The sequence below is a fragment of the Coregonus clupeaformis genome, chromosome 7 (assembly GCF_020615455.1).
Source record: "Coregonus clupeaformis isolate EN_2021a chromosome 7, ASM2061545v1, whole genome shotgun sequence".
Lineage (NCBI taxonomy): Eukaryota > Metazoa > Chordata > Actinopteri > Salmoniformes > Salmonidae > Coregonus > Coregonus clupeaformis.
The window spans coordinates 25,027,022-25,045,791 of NC_059198.1; the positions used below are offsets into that span (position 1 = coordinate 25,027,022).

An 18,770-nucleotide genomic window follows, 5' to 3' on the forward strand; every position below is an offset into this window, starting at 1 on the left:
CCCCTGACTGTTCTGCTTCCGCTTTCTTTTCATACGCACGCCCAGTTACTACTCTCACTGAATAATGATAATAATGGTCAAGATGGCTACTTCAGATGCCTCTTTGCGGTAGCTACGTAACAATTTCATTGAAACAATTATAACTACTCTTCCTCGTGATTTAAAGGCCCCGGAGCTAACCTGGGAGGTACAGAAGATACCACTGTGTGGTTTAAGTAATTTTATTAGCTGACATAGCTTACCAGCTAGCTAGCTAACGTTAGTTGTCGAACATTCCCAATTTTAGATAGCAAGCTACAGTAACGTTAGTTCAGTGAAATCTCGCCCTCCCTTGTGTGTTCGTAGCGTGGGGCTCTGTGACGGTCAGCATCAAATGGCCGAGCCGAGAAAAGTACCGTTTGTCACAATCTCTTCCTTTAACAACAATGCACCGCCTTCGGAGTCCAAGAAACGCCGCCGGGAAGATGAGGCCGAAATCAGTTTGGGGGAAGATGGAGGGGGTGGAAGTGCAGCAACCGGGCCAGGAGGTGGTACGGGTGCTAGTCCATTCGGTAACGTGAAAGCCGGTGACGGGGATTCAGCGGAAACAAAACGTGTAACAGTGCGCTTGAACCTCTCCTTGCCCGAACCCAGCGAACGGGGATCTGCTGAATTCAACTACAGTGAACTGGTTCAATCTACTCAGGTAAAGTCGTGAAATCAGTCAAGGCTACAAGTGTTAACACAGGCCGGGCCGGTGAACGCGTAGGCAGCTTGAAGTGTAAGCTCTCGAGGCTTTGGTGCTGTTGTCAACAAGAGCGATGTTGGCCAACTGTAGCTACAGTATTCTTAGATATGATGTAAGCATGCCAACTTCATGTAGGCTATAACATTCTAATTGTGATATGCATGTTTATATTACCGTTATATAAATCATATAATATGGTAATGACACATCTAGTTCCCATCTTGCTGGATGTACAACTTCTGTAAGATTAAATAATAAGCTACTAAAAACCCACATTTGAACCCATTTTACCTACTCTCATTTTCTGACATGCATGATTGTCTCTTGAAGGTGAAGAAGCCTCCTGCTCCAGGACCTCCTAAAGGCCTGACGCCAGACCTGGACCCCAACTACACCTTTGCAGACAACGAGAAGGAGAGAAGAGAAGTAGAGGCGCTCGCCAATAAATTTGAAAGCAAATATGTAGGTCCCTTTACTTTGTGGTGGAAACAAATAGGCCTACACATAGATTTAATTAGTTACATTTGCATTGTATATTCTCACCTAATCAATTGTAATCGTTTGTTTCCTCTAGTCACAGGGCAATACAGGGAAAAAGAAGAGGAAGGACAGGGTGCAGGATCTCATCGACATTGGTTTTGGCTATGATGAGACTGACCCATTCATTGATAACTCTGAGGCTGTAAGTACCCTCTTCAGACTCATGTAAAAAACAACATATGCTTGAACATATTTGCACTTTACCCCTAGCCACTGTATCATAGATACTTTTTCATTGACACATTGCATTCCTCTCCCCCATACCATAGTTTCTACGCTGTTTGTAACCCGTTATACCATGGCATTGTTGAATAGTATTTTCTGATTGGCCTGAAGGGCATTCTAGAGTGTGCATTATTTCCCTATAACGCACAGTATATCAGCACGGTAGAATTCAATGGCTATAGTTCATTCTTACATGTTCTATGTTTGAGCTGCATTTGAAAGCAAAAGTCGAATTGAGAACATTATTGCCATTGTTGAATTCAATTTTCATAATAGCAAGCTAGGACTGATTGTTTGGTTAGCTAAACTAGCAAGTCTGTTTGATTGGTTACCAAGGCAACTACTGTAGCTACTATATCTAGTAAACTTGCTAGCTACTTCAGTGGATGTTGAACCCATTTCTACTTGCAAATGAACACATTTCTAACTGTAACTTTGTAAAATTATAGCCATGGTATAAAATGGATAATCAACTAGGAAAATAATGCACTCCATGGAAGGTTAGTTCCACTCCGCTAGCGCGTCGTCGAACACACCTTCCACGTCGTTTATTATTTTCCAGAGAATGCATAGACCTTTGTTGATTATCCCTTACCTACTCTCTCCCCCTCAGTATGATGAGCTGGTGCCAGCCTCCCTCAACACCAAGCTGGGAGGGTTCTATATCAACACTGGCACCCTGCAGTTCAGAGCAGCCTCCGAGTCAGAGGGAGAGGACTTCAAGGTGGGTTACACACACACATGCATTTTCAATATATGAACAAATGTTATTCAGCGTTAAACTCTATTTCTATATCATGTGACAAGCTCCGTTTTTGTTCCTCTTGTCTGTAGAAGTTGAAAGATGGCGAGGAGCGTGTGATAAAGAAGCGAAGGAAAAAGCAAGATGGCAGTAACATGGATGAGAAGAAGCCCAGGAAGATCAGGATGCCAAAACAAGGGTGAGCAATGTTATACGTCTGTTGTGCCACTTCTGAAGTTATCTGATGTATAAGCTCATATTTGATGTATGAACTTATTGCCCAACTTTGACTTGAGCCGTGTGCTTCATATTTATTCTATATGTCTATGGCTTGTAACAAGCTCCATGTATCAACGCAACGGTCTTATGTTATCTTCCAGAGTGTCTGGCCTGAATGTCCACCGGCCAGAGAAGAAGAAGAGGAAGAAGTTGATGAAGGACTCTCTGAATCTGGCTGCCATGCTCCGCCGCTTCACGCGGGAGAAGGAGGAGAACCGCAAAAAGAACCCCTGTCTGTCCCGTGGCCAGCACAACGCCAACAGTGCCCTACTCAATGCCCACCCTAAACCCAATGACATCAGCATGGCCGACCTGGCCAACGACCCTGCCATGATGTCACTGCTGGGCTCGGCCAATAACAACGACATGCTGCAGGACATGATGGGCGACCTGGACTTTGGGCTGCTGGACTCTCCTCAGCCCTCCAGCCCTGCACAGGGGGAGAATGGTGTTCCGGGTAGGGTCCAGGGTAGGGTCCAGGGGGCACAAGGAGGTCTCCTGCCCCCTCCTCCTCTGCCCAATGGACTGCCTGCTCCTCTCAGTAAGCGCATTGAGGACCTCCGAGTGGTAAGTGACTGACATCTTCAATCATATCCAGCTGCAGATATATTTCATATTTAGAGATATTTTAGATCTTCAGTCAGTTTCTTTGTTTGATTTGTAGGGTCTAAAGGCCCTCGCTGCTCGTTGAAAACGTTCAAGCACATTACATGGAATGCATTGATTTTTTTCCTTAAAAATGGAAAGTGATGATTGTCACCATTCTGATATTTCCTTCCATAAAGAGACAAGAGTAACACAGGCATTCTCTCAGGGGCACAAGTAGGAGTGAGAAGTAGAGGTTGCTGTGGCAACAAGAGAGCAGTGATGTTCTTTGAGGGAGGTGATGAGGGGAAAACAAGTTCCCACTCTTTATCTGACAGAACGGTGAGGGTGAAGGGAAAGGGCAAGAGAGGAATATCAGGAAGAGGAGAGAAAGGTAGAGAGAGGAGGAGTGGAGGCAGGGAGGAGAGGAGGCCAAGAGCGAGAGGTACTGAAACGAAGGGAATCAAAAAGAGAGGCTTAGACAACAAGGTGAGGCTTGGATGAGTGAAAGGGAAGGTGATTGATTTATCCAGTGATATAGGTAATCTAAACTAAAGAAGCAAAGTTGTATTACGGTGCATTACATTTCAGTGTCCATTGAGCATCATTTATTTTGTTTTAGAGAATCTCTGAATTTAAATTATTCTCCAACGAACAGGCTTCTCATCAGTTTGATCAAGAGGGCAGGAAAAAGTTCTTCACGCTGGACATGAACAACATCCTACTGGAGTGAGTCTCTGTTCTGAGTGTCTTTACAACTGTACAAACTGTCTCTCCTCCCCTGACCATCTCTCTGCATGTGTTAGTCAGTGTTTATCTTAATATTTAACCCTCTGCCTCTGTGTGTTGGTCAGTATTGAGTTGCAGGTTCAGGAGCAGCCGGCAGCAGTGCGCTCTTCAGTCTACTCCCATCTCGAGGCCTTTGTGCCCTGCAATAAGGAGGCTCTGCTCAAACGCCTAAAGAAACTCAGCCTCAATATCCAGGTGTGTATGCACTAAAATGTTTGACATTTTATGTTTGTGTGTGCACATATGCCTGTTCTTGGCTTCTGTCTAATTGTAGATGATGTTTGTTAACGGGGTGTGTGGCGTGAGTGTCATCTGGTGTGTGTGATTGTTACCTTTTCCATCCGCTGTCATCCAGGATGACCGTCTGCGTTCCCCTCTACTGAAGCTGAAGCTGGCTGTGTGCAGCGTGATGCCAGAGCAGATCGCCAGATACAACATGGACTGCATCGCCAAAGTGGCCAAGTAAGGCCTTCTCCTCTGGCTCCTTTCTTCTCCTGCATTCTGTTCACCTCTTATTTCCTCTCCTACCTCCCCTTTTGTCCTCACCCTTTTGTCCCTTGCTGTCTATTTTTCCATGCCTCGTCAGTGTTCTCTCTGGGTTGTGTATTTACAGGCAGCAGTCAGAAGAGGGGGAGAAGAACGGATCAGAAGAGGAGGATGAGGAGAAGCCTGGGAAGAGAGTGATGGGACCTCGCAAGAAGTTTGTCTGGGATGAGAAGCTCAGGTGAGCTCTCATTTGTGAATGTATTATGTTATACAGGTGTTTTGGTTTAGTGTAGTGATGGGAAGTTCGGCTCTTTTTACTGACTCAGATCTTTTCGACTCGTTCAGTCAAATGAATGAATCTTTCGACTAATTTCGTTCATTTGAGTCAGTAATGCCCAGAGCACGCAGGACCCCAGGCGAACGATAAACTGAAAACTCGAAATAGTCATGATTCTACAAGCCTCTCGTTCATAGGTCGTTCACCATAAGGGGCTTATTGGAGCTGTCATTTGTGACAGACTTGTAAAAGTGTGCTTTAAACAATGTATATTTGTTGATTGCTAGACATACAAATGCGATTATATATTGGTACATTTGAAACAAGGTCTAGTTGTGGCCGCAACCGGACTAGATTGTGAAAAACTCTTGCCAGTCAAGCAATGCATTCCGCCGTGAGGGTGATAAGCACAATATCGTTTGCAGTTCACAACGATTCGTTCTCGAGTTCGTTGAGCAGAAGCTGTGTATCTTTTGGTTCTAAAAAGCTGTGTCCATCATAGAGTTCATTCTTGCACCATGCAATCAATTATCAGTTCTAAACATGTCTTTTTTCTTCACTATGCTGCTTGCAGCATTATCTATTTTGCCTGCGCGCATATGACGAACAGTTGTTGGTCGGAGCACAGTGAAGAAATTAAATGCAGCCAGCAAGTCAAACGAACAACTAAAATGAACAAGTCACTCAGAAAAGCGAATCATGACTCAGTAAAAATAACGAATAATTCGCCAACAGTGGAGCTGAAATTGTAATGCATAGTTGGTGAAACGTGTGTTGGTCTGTAGGATGTTGCTGTGTAACCTGGTGAGGGTGAAGCTGGGCTGCTATGAGCTGGAGGGCCAGAGCTCCCTGTCTCCAGAGGACTATCTCAAGATCTTCATGGAGACTGAGGTGAAACCACTGTGGCCCAAGGGCTGGATGCAGGCCAGGTCAGTGTGTGTGTGTTTGCATGTTGAAGTATAACATTTGACCATTTAACCTAGTTTGCATTTCACCACATCTCTCCATGTTCTTCTCCTCCTCAGGATGCTATTCAAAGAGAGCCTCATGGTCCATGGTCACCTCACAGGCAATCCGTGAGTCATTACTTTGATATACTTTGCTTATTTTAAAAATCACTATATTTAAGTGAAGGTTAACACTGGTGTTCTTAATTATGCACTCATTTTCCTTTTAATTTCACTGTTATCCAGCGCAAAGAAAAAGATGGTTCCCACTCCCAAGTCTAAACCCAAGGTTAGTGTTTTGCAGTCTACTGATGCATGCTTGTCATTTCAATACCATTGTTGTTTGAATAGATTTAGATCATCACACTAATTGTTTGCTCTTTCTATCTCCTATGTTGTTTGGTGTTCCAGGAGGGTGGTTGGGTCCAGAGAACCACCCCCTCAGTTGGTGCGACCCCCTCCCCTGCAGCCCCAGTGGCCTGTCGGCCCTCCCAGTCCCCCGCAGAGCCCATCTGTCTGCTGGACTCCCTGGATGAAGAGCTGACCGCCCCCGCCCTGGACTCCATCTCCCAGGCCCTGGCCCTCCTCAGCAACGCAGCCAAGGGCCTGGTCCAAGGGGACAGCCCCCCCTCCCCTGATGGGCCCAAGACTGCCCCGTCCTCCCTCCACGCCTCACCTCTTCTCCAGAAGCACAAGAAGAGCACCATCAACACACCCAGCTCCAACACACCTCTCTACGTTTCTACCTCCTCCTCCCCCTCCCGGCCTCCCACCGTCTCCCCTTCTCTGTCCTCAGTGAGGAGCGAGGGGTTGGGGTCGATGAAGGGTGGAGGTGCCCTGGCTCAGGCTCACAGACAATCAGTGTTGAGCACTCAGAGGCCTGCTGGGATGGGCCTGAGTAAAGCCAACGCTCCCGGCTCTCACTCCCAGCCTAAGCCGCGGCTGCCCCCCAATCAGAAGGGCTTTGGCAGCAATAATACTAAAGCCAACAGTGGTGACCCCCCCCTCTCCTCACCCTCTCCCTCCTTTTCCCACTCTCTCTCAGGAGCCCAAGCTCAGCAGCAGTCCAACTTCATCACCCCCATGCAGGCCACTCTCACCAAGTCCTCCCACAGCAGCACCTCACCCATCATCAAACTCACCCCTCGCCTCCCCAACCCCTTAACGCCCACCACCTTCTCCTCACCCTCCCCCAATCCCAGGCCTCAGGCAGCTTCCAGTATACACCAGTACTCGTCCAAAAGCCCAGCAGGGTTCCGCCCACCTTTCTCAGGTGCTCTGGGAGGGCCAGCCAAAATTGTCCAGGGCAGCTACACCCCTACAGGAGGGCAGAAGACCCCCTCTCAGATCATCAGCAGCAGCGCCAACACCAGCCTTACCAACACCTCATCCATCAGCAAGCATTCGGGATCCAGTCCCTCCCCTACCACAACCTCGACCAGTCAGCGACAAAGGCCGGCAGGTGGAACCATTCAGGGGGCTAAGCCTATTCAATCTGTCTCCACACAGTCTGTCTCTTCTCAGTTGCCACAGGTAAGTGAGAAGTAGGAGAGGGTAGCTGGGTGGGACAAGGTCATGGTGCAGCAAATATTCAAAATGAGTTTATCGTCTACTGTGTGGTTTGTGTTATCTGTGTATTTATGTATTTTATCTGTGTGTATGTTTGTATATATATTTGTCTGTGGGTCTGGGTCTGTAGTTCTAATTATAAACTGGGTGGTTCGAGCCCTGAATGCTGATTTGGCTGAAAGTCGTGGTATATCAGACCACGGGTATGACAAAACATTAATTTTTGCTGCTCTAATTACGTTGGTAACCAGCTTATAAAAGCAATAAGGCACCTCAAGGGGTTGTGGTATATTGCCAATATACCACGGCTAAGGGCTGTATCCAGGCACTCCGCGTTGCGTCGTGCATAAGAACAGCCCTTAGCTGTGGTATATTAATAATAATATAATAATAATATTGGCCATATACCACACCCCCTCGGGCCTTATTGCTTAAATATATGCCTTTGTTCTCCAGGTGTCCTCAGCCAGCAGCAGTCTTCTTGGCTCTGCTCCGTCTCTCGCACTGGGTTTTGGGATGTTGGGGGGGCTGGTTCCCGTCTCTCTGCCCTTCCAGTTCCCTTCACTCTTAAACCTGCCCCCATTAGGGGGCAATGCCGGCTCCAGCACCGGGGCCAGTGGCTCATCAGCCAGCAACAGCTCAGCATTCTCCCTGACCCAGAGTGAGTGACACAGCCAGGCCACAGAAACATGAAAAAACTGAAAAATGTACAGTGCTTTTGGTAAGTATTCAGACCCCTTCCCTTTTTCCACATTTTGTTACGTTACAGCCTTATTCTAAAATTGATTAAATTATTAATTTTTCTCATTACTCTACACACAATACCCCATAATGACAAAGCAAAAACAGGTTTTTAGAAATGTTTGCTAATGTATATAAAAAAAAAAAAAGAATACCTTATTTACATACAGTGAGGGAAAAAAGTATTTGATCCCCTGCTGATTTTGTACGTTTTCCCACTGACAAAGAAATGATCAGTCTATAATTTTAATGGTAGGTTTATTTGAACAGTGAGAGACAGAATAACAACAACAAAAATCCAGAAAAACGCATGTCAAAAATGTTATAAATTGATTTGCATTTTAATGAGGGAAATAAGTATTTGACCCCTCTGCAAAACATTACTTAGTACTTGGTGGCAAAACCCTTGTTGGCAATCACAGAGGTCAGACGTTTCTTGTAGTTGGCCACCAGGTTTGCACACATCTCAGGAGGGATTTTGTCCCGCTCCTCTTTGCAGATTTTCTCCAAGTCATTAAGGTTTTGAGGCTGACGTTTGGCAACTCGAACCTTCAGCTCCCTCCACAGATTTTCTATGGGATTAAGGTCTGGAGACTGGCTAGGCCACTCCAGGACCTTAATGTGCTTCTTCCTGAGCCACTCCTTTGTTGCCTTGGCTGTGTGTTTTGGGTCATTGTCATGCTGGAATACCCATCCACGACCCATTTTCAATGCCCTGGCTGAGGGAAGGAGGTTCTCACCCAAGATTTGACGGTACATGGCCCCGTCCATCGTCCCTTTGATGCAGTGAAGTTGTCCTGTCCCCTTAGCAGAAAAACACCCCCAAAGCATAATGTTTCCACCTCCATGTTTGATGGTGGGGATGGTGTTCTTGGGGTCATAGACAGCATTCCTCCTCCTCCAAACACGGCGAGTTGAGTTGAGCATTCCTCCTCCTCCAAACACGGCGAGTTGAGTTGATGCCAAAGAGCTCCATTTTGGTCTCATCTGACCACAACACTTTCACCCAGTTCTCCTCTGAATCATTCAGATGTTCATTGGCAAACTTCAGACGGGCATGTATATGTGCTTTCTTGAGCAGGGGGACCTTGCGGGCACTGCAGGATTTCAGTCCTTCACGGCGTAGTGTGTTACCAATTGTTTACTTGGTGACTATGGTCCCAGCTGCCTTGAGATCATTGACAAGATCCTCCCGTGTAGTTCTGGGCTGATTCCTCACCGTTCTCATGATCATTGCAACTCCACGAGGTGAGATCTTGCATGGAGCCCCAGGCCGAGGGAGACTGACAGTTCTTTTGTGTTTCTTACATTTGTGAATAATCGTACCAACTGTTGTCACCTTCTCACCAAGCTGCTTGGCGATGGTCTTGTAGCCCATTCCAGCCTTGTGTAGGTCTACAATCTTGTCCCTGACATCCTTGGAGAGCTCTTTGGTCTTGGCCATGGTGGAGAGTTTGGAATCTGATTGATTGATTGCTTCTGTGGACAGGTGTCTTGTATACAGGTAACAAACTGAGATTAGGAGCACTCCCTTTAAGAGTGTGCTCCTGATCTCAGCTCGTTACCTGTATAAAAGACACCTGGGAGCCAGAAATCTTTCTGATTGAGAGGGGGTCAAATACTTATTTCCCTCATTAAAATGCAAATCAATTTATAACATTTTTGACATGCGTTTTTTCTGGATTTTTGTTGTTGTTATTCTGTCTCTCACTGTTCAAATAAACCTACCATTATAATTATAGACTGATAATTTATTTGTCAGTGGGCAAACGTACAAAATCAGCAGGGGATCAAATACTTTTTTCCCTCACTGTAAGTATTCAGATCCTTTGCTATGAGACTCAAAATTGATCTCCGGTGCATCCTGTTTCCATTGATCATCCTTGAGATGTTTCTATAACTTGATTGGAGTCCACCTGTGGTAAATTCAATTGATTGGACATGATTTGGAAAGGCACACACCTGTCTATATAAGGTCCCACAGTTGACAGTGCATGTCAGAGCAAAAACCAAGCCATGAAGTCGAAGGAATCGTCAGAGACAGGATTGTGTCGAGGCACAGATCTGGGGAAGGCTACCAAAAAATTTCTGCAGCATTGCAGGTCCCCAAGACCACAGTGGCCTACATCATTCTTAAATGGAAGAAGTTTGGGATCACCAAGACTCTTCCTAGAGCTGGCCGCCCTGCCAAACTGAGCAACCGGGGGAAAAGTGCCTTGGTCAGGGAGGTGACCAAGAACCCGATGGTCACTCTGACAGAGCTCCAGAGTTCCTTTGTGGAGATGGGATAACCTTCCAGAAGGACAATCATCTCTGCAGCACTCCACCAATCAGGCCTTTATGGTAGAGTGCCCAGACAGAAGCCACTCCTCAGTAAAAGGCACATAACAGCCCGCTTGGAGTTTGCCTAAATGCACCTAAAGGACTCTCAGACCACGAGAAACAAGATTCTCTGGTCTGATGAAACCAAGATTGAACTCTTTGGCCTGAATGCCAAGCGTCATATCTGGAGGAAACCAGGCACCGCTCATCACCTGGCCAATACCCTCCCTTCGGTGAAGCATGGTGGTGGCAGCATCACGCTGTGGCAGGGTCTTGGAGACTTGTCAGGATCGAGGGAAAGATGAACAGAGCAAAGTACAGAGAGCGCTCAGGACTTCAGACTGGAGCGGCGGTTCACCTTCCAACAGGACAACGACCATAAGCACACAGCCAAGACAACCCAGGAGTGGCTTCGGGACAAGTCTCTGAATTTCCTTGTGGCTTAGCCAGAGCCCGGACTTCAACCCGATCTAACATCTCTGGAGAGACCTGAAAATAGCTCTGCAGCGACGCTCCCCATCCAACCTGACAGAGTTTGAGAGGATCTGCAGAGAAGAATGGGAGAAACTCCCCAAATACAGGTGTGCCAAGCTTGTATCGTCATACCCAAGAAGACTCGAGGCTGTAATTGCTGCCAAAGGTGCTTCAACAAAGTACAGGGTCTGAATACTTATGTTTTTTTTTTTGCTAAAATTCTAAACACATGTTCTTGCTTTGTCATTATAGGGTTTTGTGTATAGATTGAGGGGGGGAAACAATTTAATCAATTTTAGAATAAGGCTGTAAATTAACAAAATGTGGAAAAAGTGACGGGGTCTGAATACTTTCCGAATGCCCTGTATCCTCCCGTTAAGGATTATGACATTTGGTGAATGGAGTTGATGAATGTAGAACAGCTGTTGATTGAGATGGGGTTGCTTTAATCTAGTCTGTGTGTATGTTGATGTCTTGGTATGTGTGTAGAGTTTGTTTTTGTGTTGTTTGACCATTGTGTTAATTCCCCATGCTGTGTCTGGAAGCCTGAATGTTTTTCTCCATTGTCTGACATTCTCACATATAGTTTCTTTGGTTAATTTCTCCCCTTATCCCTCTGTGCCTCTTCTTTAAAATGTCATTCTTCCATGAATCTACTGCTCTCCTGTGCTTTTACATCCATTTACTATTTGACCTGGCTCATCTTTTTTCCTTTCATCTTGTTTTCTTGTCTTGACTCCCATTCTTGTTTAGTCTACACTGCCTTTCCTATCCCACCATGCCCTTGACCTACACTCTCCTCTTGTGTGTCATCTCCTCCCTCCCATGTCCTCCTGTCTCTCCTCAGATCTGATAAAGAGTCTCCAGTCAGGGTCTCAGGTTGCTCTGCCTCCTCACTTACAGCTCGCTTTCTCAGGTAAAATCTGCCCCTCCCTGTGACCCCGCTCTCTGCCCCTCCCTGTGACCCCGCTCTCTGCCCGCTGTCACTTCAAATGTCTGGTGTTTTCTTTCTTTCTTGGGGACATCTTCCCTGTCTGTCCCACCGTAGTCTCTGTGCTTGTCTGGTGGTGGGTTGCATGCCTGTCGCTTTAGTCATGTCAGTGGTTGTTATTTGTGTTATCTTATGTGTTTAAATATTTGTTTTTGTTTCCTATCCATATTTCAAGAACTCTACTCTTCCTGTCCAGATGTCAATCAAACCCAAGGAGGGGATGTGAAGAGGAAGTCTCTTTGACCACACCTGTTTGGAACACTGAGGACATCCACTATGATGTGACAGCTATCAGGAACTAGGACTACTTTGAATGACTGACAGATGAACTGCCCAAACACAGGATGGGGCTGAAATGGGGAATTGGACCCTCTCGATAATCTTCCGGCTGTGTTACTTATTTTAACAGCAATTTGATATTGGTTTTAATATTGTAAATTGTAAGGCTTAATGACAAGTTTGTTTTTGTCTATGTTTACAGAACAGACCTTTATCACTGTGGTCAGGGAGGGAGAATGAATGAGTGGTCTGCTTTTTGGTGTGTGTGTGAATACACTATTCTTTAGGGTCAGTGTGCAAATATGTTTGTGTAACCCTCTCTGATACCTGGGTTAGTGTGTCTATTTGGTGCTTCTTTTTCAGTGTAATTATTATCAAGACCTGTAAGAAAGTATACTGAATGCGAACATTGTTGAATTTGTTTAGGGACCGGAGCTGTATTTTCTGCTGTACATAACTCCACCAAATTCATTAAAACAAAAAGCCATGAACTATGCAGGATTATAACAAAATGGTATATTGGTGACTTTCTATGGTCATCAGCATGGGTAAGTCTGTTCCCTCATGTCTTGTGCCTTCACTCGCTTTTATGAAGTGCTACAACACTACATAACCTATAAAAATGGAAAACAAGCCAGTAACATCCACATAGTGGAAAGTTAGTAAAAGTATATCAGAGTGGGTGGAACTAAGTCTCAATATCGGCTCTTAAAATCCACAAATGGTCAGTATTGCCAAGAAACACTTTACCATGCTACCTGGAGTAAAGGAATGGAGTCTGATTAATCAAAAGTTTATTTGACAGGGGTAACAAACAGGAGAAACTGCCTGACGGTTGCTTATCTGAAGCAGCCCAAAAAGGCAAACGAATCAACACTCAAGGCTGCACAACTTTCTGTGCTTCCTCCAGACTGAGGTTGAACCAGCAGAGGTTCTTTAGGGTTAGGGGTCCAGACAAAGCCAACACACCCAAGGCACAACACACAGGTCAATGGGCGGTGCTTATAATTTCAACTTTGATTTAGCTGACATCAAATGCCATATCTCAACCGAACTCAGAAAATAACTCATGACTTAATCCAGGAGCTACAATCCTGACAGTATAAACCTTAAATAATCAACCAGGACCATTAATGTACTCCAATACAGTCCCAAAAGCCTTAACTCCACATCAAACTACTATTGCCCCACACAGCACACAAGCTGACATTCATTTAAACCCAAAAAGCAAACGGGAAAAACAAGATTAAACAAATATTAAATAGGTGACAAATTCTACAGCTGTAATGAGTAAAAAGTATGGCAGAAGGTTTGATGGCTGTCCCAATTCCTGTTTATTGTTCTTTCTAAAAGGTCCTCCAGAGTCTATTTGACCAGAGGCCTGGTTTTGTCATCATCGCCACACTGGTGGGCTTTATACTTTTTCACCTCTGCCATGTATTTTGTCCAGGCATCCCCCTTGCCCTCCATCTGGAAAACAGAATAAATAATTAGACAATGGCTTAGAGGACACAAGTGGTATTTAATGAAGACAATGTCATGACAAAACTATCTGGAAAATATATTTATTGAACCTCAGGATCCACTTTCGGTTTCTTCGCAACCATGCCAGTCTTGAGGGCCAATTTAGAGCCACCTCTGCGCTTCCCCACCTGGGTTAGGGGATAGAAGACTGAAACCGTTATACGAGCCCTTGCGGGTGGACTGCCAATGATGGAGACTATACAAGACGAGAGAACACAGAACAAGCCTATGTTATCACGGGAAAAATTATTTGAGTAGCTAATGAATGCTTTCCAATGTCTAGACCAGATGTGGATTTCAGGTTAATCCTTGGTGACACTGCAGTGCAGCTCTTCACTAACGTGAGCTGTGTGTGGTGGATAAAAAACAAAATCATGTTTGTAATTTGTTAATTGAGACATTGCCATTGGCTACAATCTCTAGCTAACAACTGCCAAACCCCTTACAAAGCTGGTCACACTTGGAGTCTTCTTTTCCTGTGTCGACTGTCCTTCGTCAGCAGTACTTTTATCTTGGTCCATTTCTTTTTTCCTTTTCTCTTCCTCCATTTTTTTCTTGAACATCTCCATAAAACTTCCATCATTGGCAAATGAATTGCCCGCCGCTGCTTTGCTGACTCCCGGTGCAGGACTGGCAGGCGACCCCGGGCTGTTACTGCTCGAATCGCTGCTGTTTTGATGTCTTCTGTTGTATCCACGCTTCGGATCCATGTTAGCTATTTTTCCACGTAGAAGGGCTCAGTTCCTTTAAACCTTTCTGCAACTAGCGGTGTGCTCTCTGGTCGTTTGTGTCAATAACACAAACTAAAGCCGGCTAGTTAGTTACCTGACAAAAAAATGCTATCAGTGACAGACTCCACCCGAGCCCCAAACTAAGCAGCAACCTTCGAGCCAAAGTACCTAGCATACGAAGCCGTCTAATTAAAAGAACGGGCGTCTCAAAGTAATAGCTTGGAAATCCATAAATGAATCGGAGCGACACTTGTCCACCTCCCAGCTAGCTAGCACATGTCCTCACGGCGAAAAAAATTGCAGGCTTGTTGTTGGTGGCTAGCTAACGTTAGCGTTGTAGCCAGCTATTCGAAAAATGTCAGCTAGCTAATGACCAAACAATTATGTGAAGTCATGAGTAGCTAAACTATTGCAAAACACAAATCAACCACATTAGCTATATATCATATATTTTTAAAAAACTACTCTCAAAGTGAAGTATATTACGGATATATTGGCTACATTTGTCCAAATGTGGTTTTCTTTGACTTGCTATCGGCCATGTTGAATTTCGTCTTATCATTTACGTCAGCACCTCGCCTCAATCTTCTTATTCTATGGTATTATGGTGGTCCGCAAACATTCGTTTGAGGTGCATGCCGCCATCTACTGTGTGAGCTTTGTCCGCCTACTGTTCTGGAGTGGGAATTCATTCCACTTGGTGAAATGAAAAGGGAAGAAGAATTGCCCTACCAACTAACCCTTCACCCATTAAAACCTCACCACTATTCCACTACTTGGCCGTATCTTTTTATTGAACCTTTATTTTATCAGGGAGTCATACTGACCCCAAGGGCTCTCTTACAGATGAGCCCTGAATTACAGAAACGACACACATCACAAAATACAAGCAGAAAGAAAAACATGGTAATAAAAAACAAACACATTCATTACATTTACGTCATTTAGCAGACGCTCTTATCCTGAGCGACTTACAGATAGTGAGTGCATACATTATTTATATTTTTTCATACTGGACCCCCGTGGGAATCGAACCAACAACCCTGGCGTTGCAAACGCCATGCTCTACCAACTGAGCTACATTTATCAGTAATAAGGTCCTCAGTCAACTTTCTGAATTTACTCTTGAGGAACCAAAAAATAAAATGTAAGAACATTTTGATGATTTATTTGTGGAGCAGTACTTGAAAACTAAAAGCTGATTTACCTAACTCAGTAGAGATCGAAGGAATTTACAGAGTGAATGTCCAAACACTAAATCAAATAGGCTTCCCAAAATAAGATGGTCGCTGTGGTAGAACGTTTATTTTGATTGCCAATTTTGTGCATTTATCAAAATCACATCAGGTTGCCTGATTTCAGATGTGTCATGTAAACAAGATTATTTATAGGGAAATCGTTGTTCTTGCTCAGCATGTAGGCTAAACACTTAAATCAAACTATTATATTAATCTAATTTGACAATCCTATTAGTGTGCATACTCAGTGCTGGCCATGTCCAATTGGTCAGTCACCAGGATAGTCTCGTAACACCAGCCACACACACTACATGATAAATGCAACAACAACAGAACGGACACCGCTAGAACTTTGTCAGAGCCTATGACCGCACATGGTGGTACTTACTGCAATATGCAGAAATCGCAAAAAATTGCTACAATTCTAATAGTTCACCTAATTTCAGTTTGTGACAAAACAAGAATCATTGTACCATCTAAACCGCGGTGAAATATATTTTCAATAACCAAAAATATTGTATTTTCAGCTTGTTTGAAGCTGGTGAACAAAACTGAAAGTGAAAGACAAAAACTATACTTAAAAATGGGAAGCACAGAAACAGTGCACATATAACAGATCTACCACGCCTTAGACTTGCTTTCAATGAGAATGACAGATATATAACTCACATTTCTATGTGAATTTGGTTGGGTCACCTAAAAAAGTACATATTGAAGCTAAATCAGGGAGTGCTGCAGCACCCTCAACACCCCTACATCCCGCGGCTATGAGGAAGTCTCAAGGTTCTGCTCGCCTGAGTTAGAATACGTCATCAACTGTAGACCATACCATTTACCAAGAGTTTTAATATATTTTTTTGTTAGATGTTCTGTCTATTCCCCACCATAAGCAAACAAGAAAATGCTCATCCAGAAGCGGTGCTCGTAGTGGCCGGTGATTTCAATAATTTCTACCAGCATGTCACCTGTGCAACTAGAAGTGAAAAAAACTCTAGATCACCTATACTCCACACACAGAAATGCATAAAGCTCTCCCTCGCCCTCCATTTGACAAATCTGACCATAACTCTATCCTCCTGATTCCTGCTTACAAGCAAAAACTCAAACAGGAAGTACCAGTGCTCAATACGGAAGTGGTCCGATGAAGCGGATGCTAAGGTACAGGACTCTTTTACTAGCGCAGACTGGAATATGTTCCGGGACTCATCCGATGGCATTGAGGAGTTTACCACATCAGTCACCGGCTTCATTAATAAGTGCATCGACGACAACGTCCCTACATTGACCGTACGGACATATCCCAACCAGATGCCATGGATGACAGGCAACATCCGCACGGAGCTAAACGCTAGAGATGCCGCTTTCAAGGAGCGGGACACTGCCTGTTTGATGGTTCGTTGTAGGGTGTAGTGGGATTTCTTATAAGCGTCCGGGTTAAAGCATCAATAGAGGACTAAAATCGAATCCTACTACACCGGCTCTGACGCTCGTCGGATGTGGCAGGGCTAGCAAACTATCACGGATTACGAAGGGAAACCCAGCCGCAAGCTGCCCAGTGACGCGAGCCTACCAGACGAGCTAAATCCCTTCTATGCTCGCTTTGAGGCAAGCAACACTGAACCATGCGTGAGAGCACCAGCTTTTCCGGACAACTGTGTGATCAAGCTCTCCGTAGCCAATGTGAGTAAGACCTTTAAAACAGGTTAACATTCACAAGGCCACAGGGCCAGACTGATTACCAGGACGCATACTCAGAGCATGCGCTGACCAGCTGGCAAGTGTCTTCACTGACATTTTCAACCTCTCACTGACCCAGTCTGCAATACCTACGTTTCAAGCAGACAACCATAGTCCCTGTGACCACAAACGCCAAGGTAACCTGTCTAAATGACTATCGCTCCGTAGCACTCACATCTGTAGTCATGAAATGCTTTAAAAAGGCTGGTCATGACTCACATCAACACCATCATCCCAGACACCCTGGACCCCCTCCAATTCGCATACCACCCAAACAGATGACGCAATTTGTATTGCACTCCACACTGCCCTTTCCCACTTGGACAAAAAGAACACTGACGTGAGAATGCTGGTCATTGACTACAGCTCAGCGTTCAACACCATTGTGCCCTACAAGCTCATCACTAAGCTAAGGACCCTGGGACTGACCACCTCCCTCTGCAACTGGATCCTGGACTTCATGTGGTCCTCTGTAGCTCAGCTGGTAGAGCACGGCGCTTGTAACGCCAAGGTAGTGGGTTCGATCCCCGGGACCACCCATACACAAAAATGTATGCACGCATGACTGTAAGTCGCTTTGGATAAAAGCGTCTGATAAATGGCATATTATTATGAAGGGATGCCCCCAGGTGGTGAGGATAGGCAACAACACATCCGCCACGCTGACCCTCAACATGGGAGCCCCTCAGGGGTGTGCTTAGTCCCCTCCTGTACTCCTTGTTCACCCACGACTGCGTGGACGCTCACGATTCCAACACCATCATTAAGTTTGCAGACGACACGAAGGTGGTAGAGGAAGGCCCTAAAAATGGTAAAAGACTCCAGCCACCCAAATCATAGACTGTTCTGTCTGCTACCGCAAGGCAAGCGGTACCGATGCACCATGTCTGGAACCAACAGGACCCTGAACAACTTCTACCTGTCACTTTATTCTTAGTAATATGTACACTACCGTTCAAAAGTTTGGGGTCACTTAGAAATGTCCTAGTTTTCGAAAGAAAAGCAATTTTGTTGTCCATTAAAATAACATCAAATTGATCAGAAATACAGTGTAGACATTGTTAATGTTGTAAATGGCTATTGTCTGGAAACGGCTGATTTTTAATGGAATATCTACATAGGCGTACAGAGGCCCATTATCAGCAACCATCAGTCCTGTGTTCCAATGGCACGTTGTGTTTGCTAATTGATAATTAGAAAACCCTTTTGAAATTATGTTAGCACAGCTGAAAACTGTTGTGCTGATTAAAGAAGCAATACAACTGGCCTTCTTGAGACTAGTTGAGTATCTGGAGCATCAGCAATTGTGGGTTCGATTACAGGCTCAAAATGGCCAGAAATAAATAACTTTCTTCTGAAACTCGTCAGTCTATTATTGTTCTGAGAAATGAAGGCTATTCCATGAAAGAAATTGCCAAGAAACTGAAGATCTCGTACAACACTGTGTACTACTCCCTTCACAGAACAGCGGAATATAAAGAGGAGTGGGAGGCCCCGGTGCACAACTGAGCAAGAGGACAAATACATTAGAGTGTCTAGTTTGAGAAACAGATGCCTCACAGGTCCT

The 18,770-nt window shown here is 44.9% G+C and overlaps 2 protein-coding genes across 4 annotated transcripts; one reads left to right on the top strand and one right to left on the bottom strand.

The window, feature by feature from the left end:
• Positions 1-40: 40 nt before the first annotated feature.
• LOC121569448 (ubinuclein-2-like) lies at positions 41-12,464 on the top strand. Of its 3 annotated transcripts, none has more exons than XM_041880420.1 (17): positions 41-685; positions 1,058-1,189; positions 1,302-1,409; positions 2,106-2,216; positions 2,327-2,433; positions 2,615-3,080; positions 3,757-3,827; positions 3,953-4,082; positions 4,243-4,349; positions 4,501-4,611; positions 5,436-5,579; positions 5,676-5,726; positions 5,844-5,886; positions 6,009-7,130; positions 7,623-7,827; positions 11,551-11,619; positions 11,870-12,464. In XM_041880420.1, exons 1-17 carry the CDS (start codon positions 374-376, stop codon positions 11,935-11,937), a joined length of 3,357 nt encoding a protein of 1,118 aa, XP_041736354.1. In that variant the 5' UTR covers positions 41-373; the 3' UTR covers positions 11,938-12,464. The 3 variants fall into 3 exon arrangements, with proteins under 3 accessions (XP_041736354.1, XP_041736355.1, XP_041736356.1); XM_041880421.1 differs by having other exon boundaries at positions 11,891-12,464; XM_041880422.1 differs by lacking the exon at positions 11,551-11,619.
• A 286-nt stretch (positions 12,465-12,750) lies between these two features.
• LOC121569449 (telomerase RNA component interacting RNase-like) lies at positions 12,751-14,793 on the bottom strand. Its single transcript, XM_041880423.2, has 3 exons — positions 13,944-14,793; positions 13,548-13,625; positions 12,751-13,443 (listed from the first exon to the last, which is right to left on the bottom strand). Exons 1-3 carry the CDS (start codon positions 14,205-14,207, stop codon positions 13,339-13,341), a joined length of 447 nt encoding a protein of 148 aa, XP_041736357.2. The 5' UTR covers positions 14,208-14,793; the 3' UTR covers positions 12,751-13,338.
• Positions 14,794-18,770: the final 3,977 nt, after the last annotated feature.

Coding starts and splice junctions, on each gene's coding strand:
- LOC121569448 (XM_041880420.1), top strand. CDS start 374: ATGGCCGAGCCGAGAAAAGTACCGTTTGTCACAATCTCTTCCTTTAAC. Junction 5,580..5,675: donor AAGGGCTGGATGCAGGCCAG/GTCAGTGTGTGT, acceptor TCTCCTCCTCAG/GATGCTATTCAAAGAGAGCC. Junction 5,727..5,843: donor GGTCACCTCACAGGCAATCC/GTGAGTCATTAC, acceptor ACTGTTATCCAG/CGCAAAGAAAAAGATGGTTC.
- LOC121569449 (XM_041880423.2), bottom strand. CDS start 14,207: ATGGATCCGAAGCGTGGATACAACAGAAGACATCAAAACAGCAGCGAT. Junction 13,626..13,943: donor CTCCAAGTGTGACCAGCTTT/GTAAGGGGTTTG, acceptor CCCCTAACCCAG/GTGGGGAAGCGCAGAGGTGG. Junction 13,444..13,547: donor AACCGAAAGTGGATCCTGAG/GTTCAATAAATA, acceptor TCTGTTTTCCAG/ATGGAGGGCAAGGGGGATGC.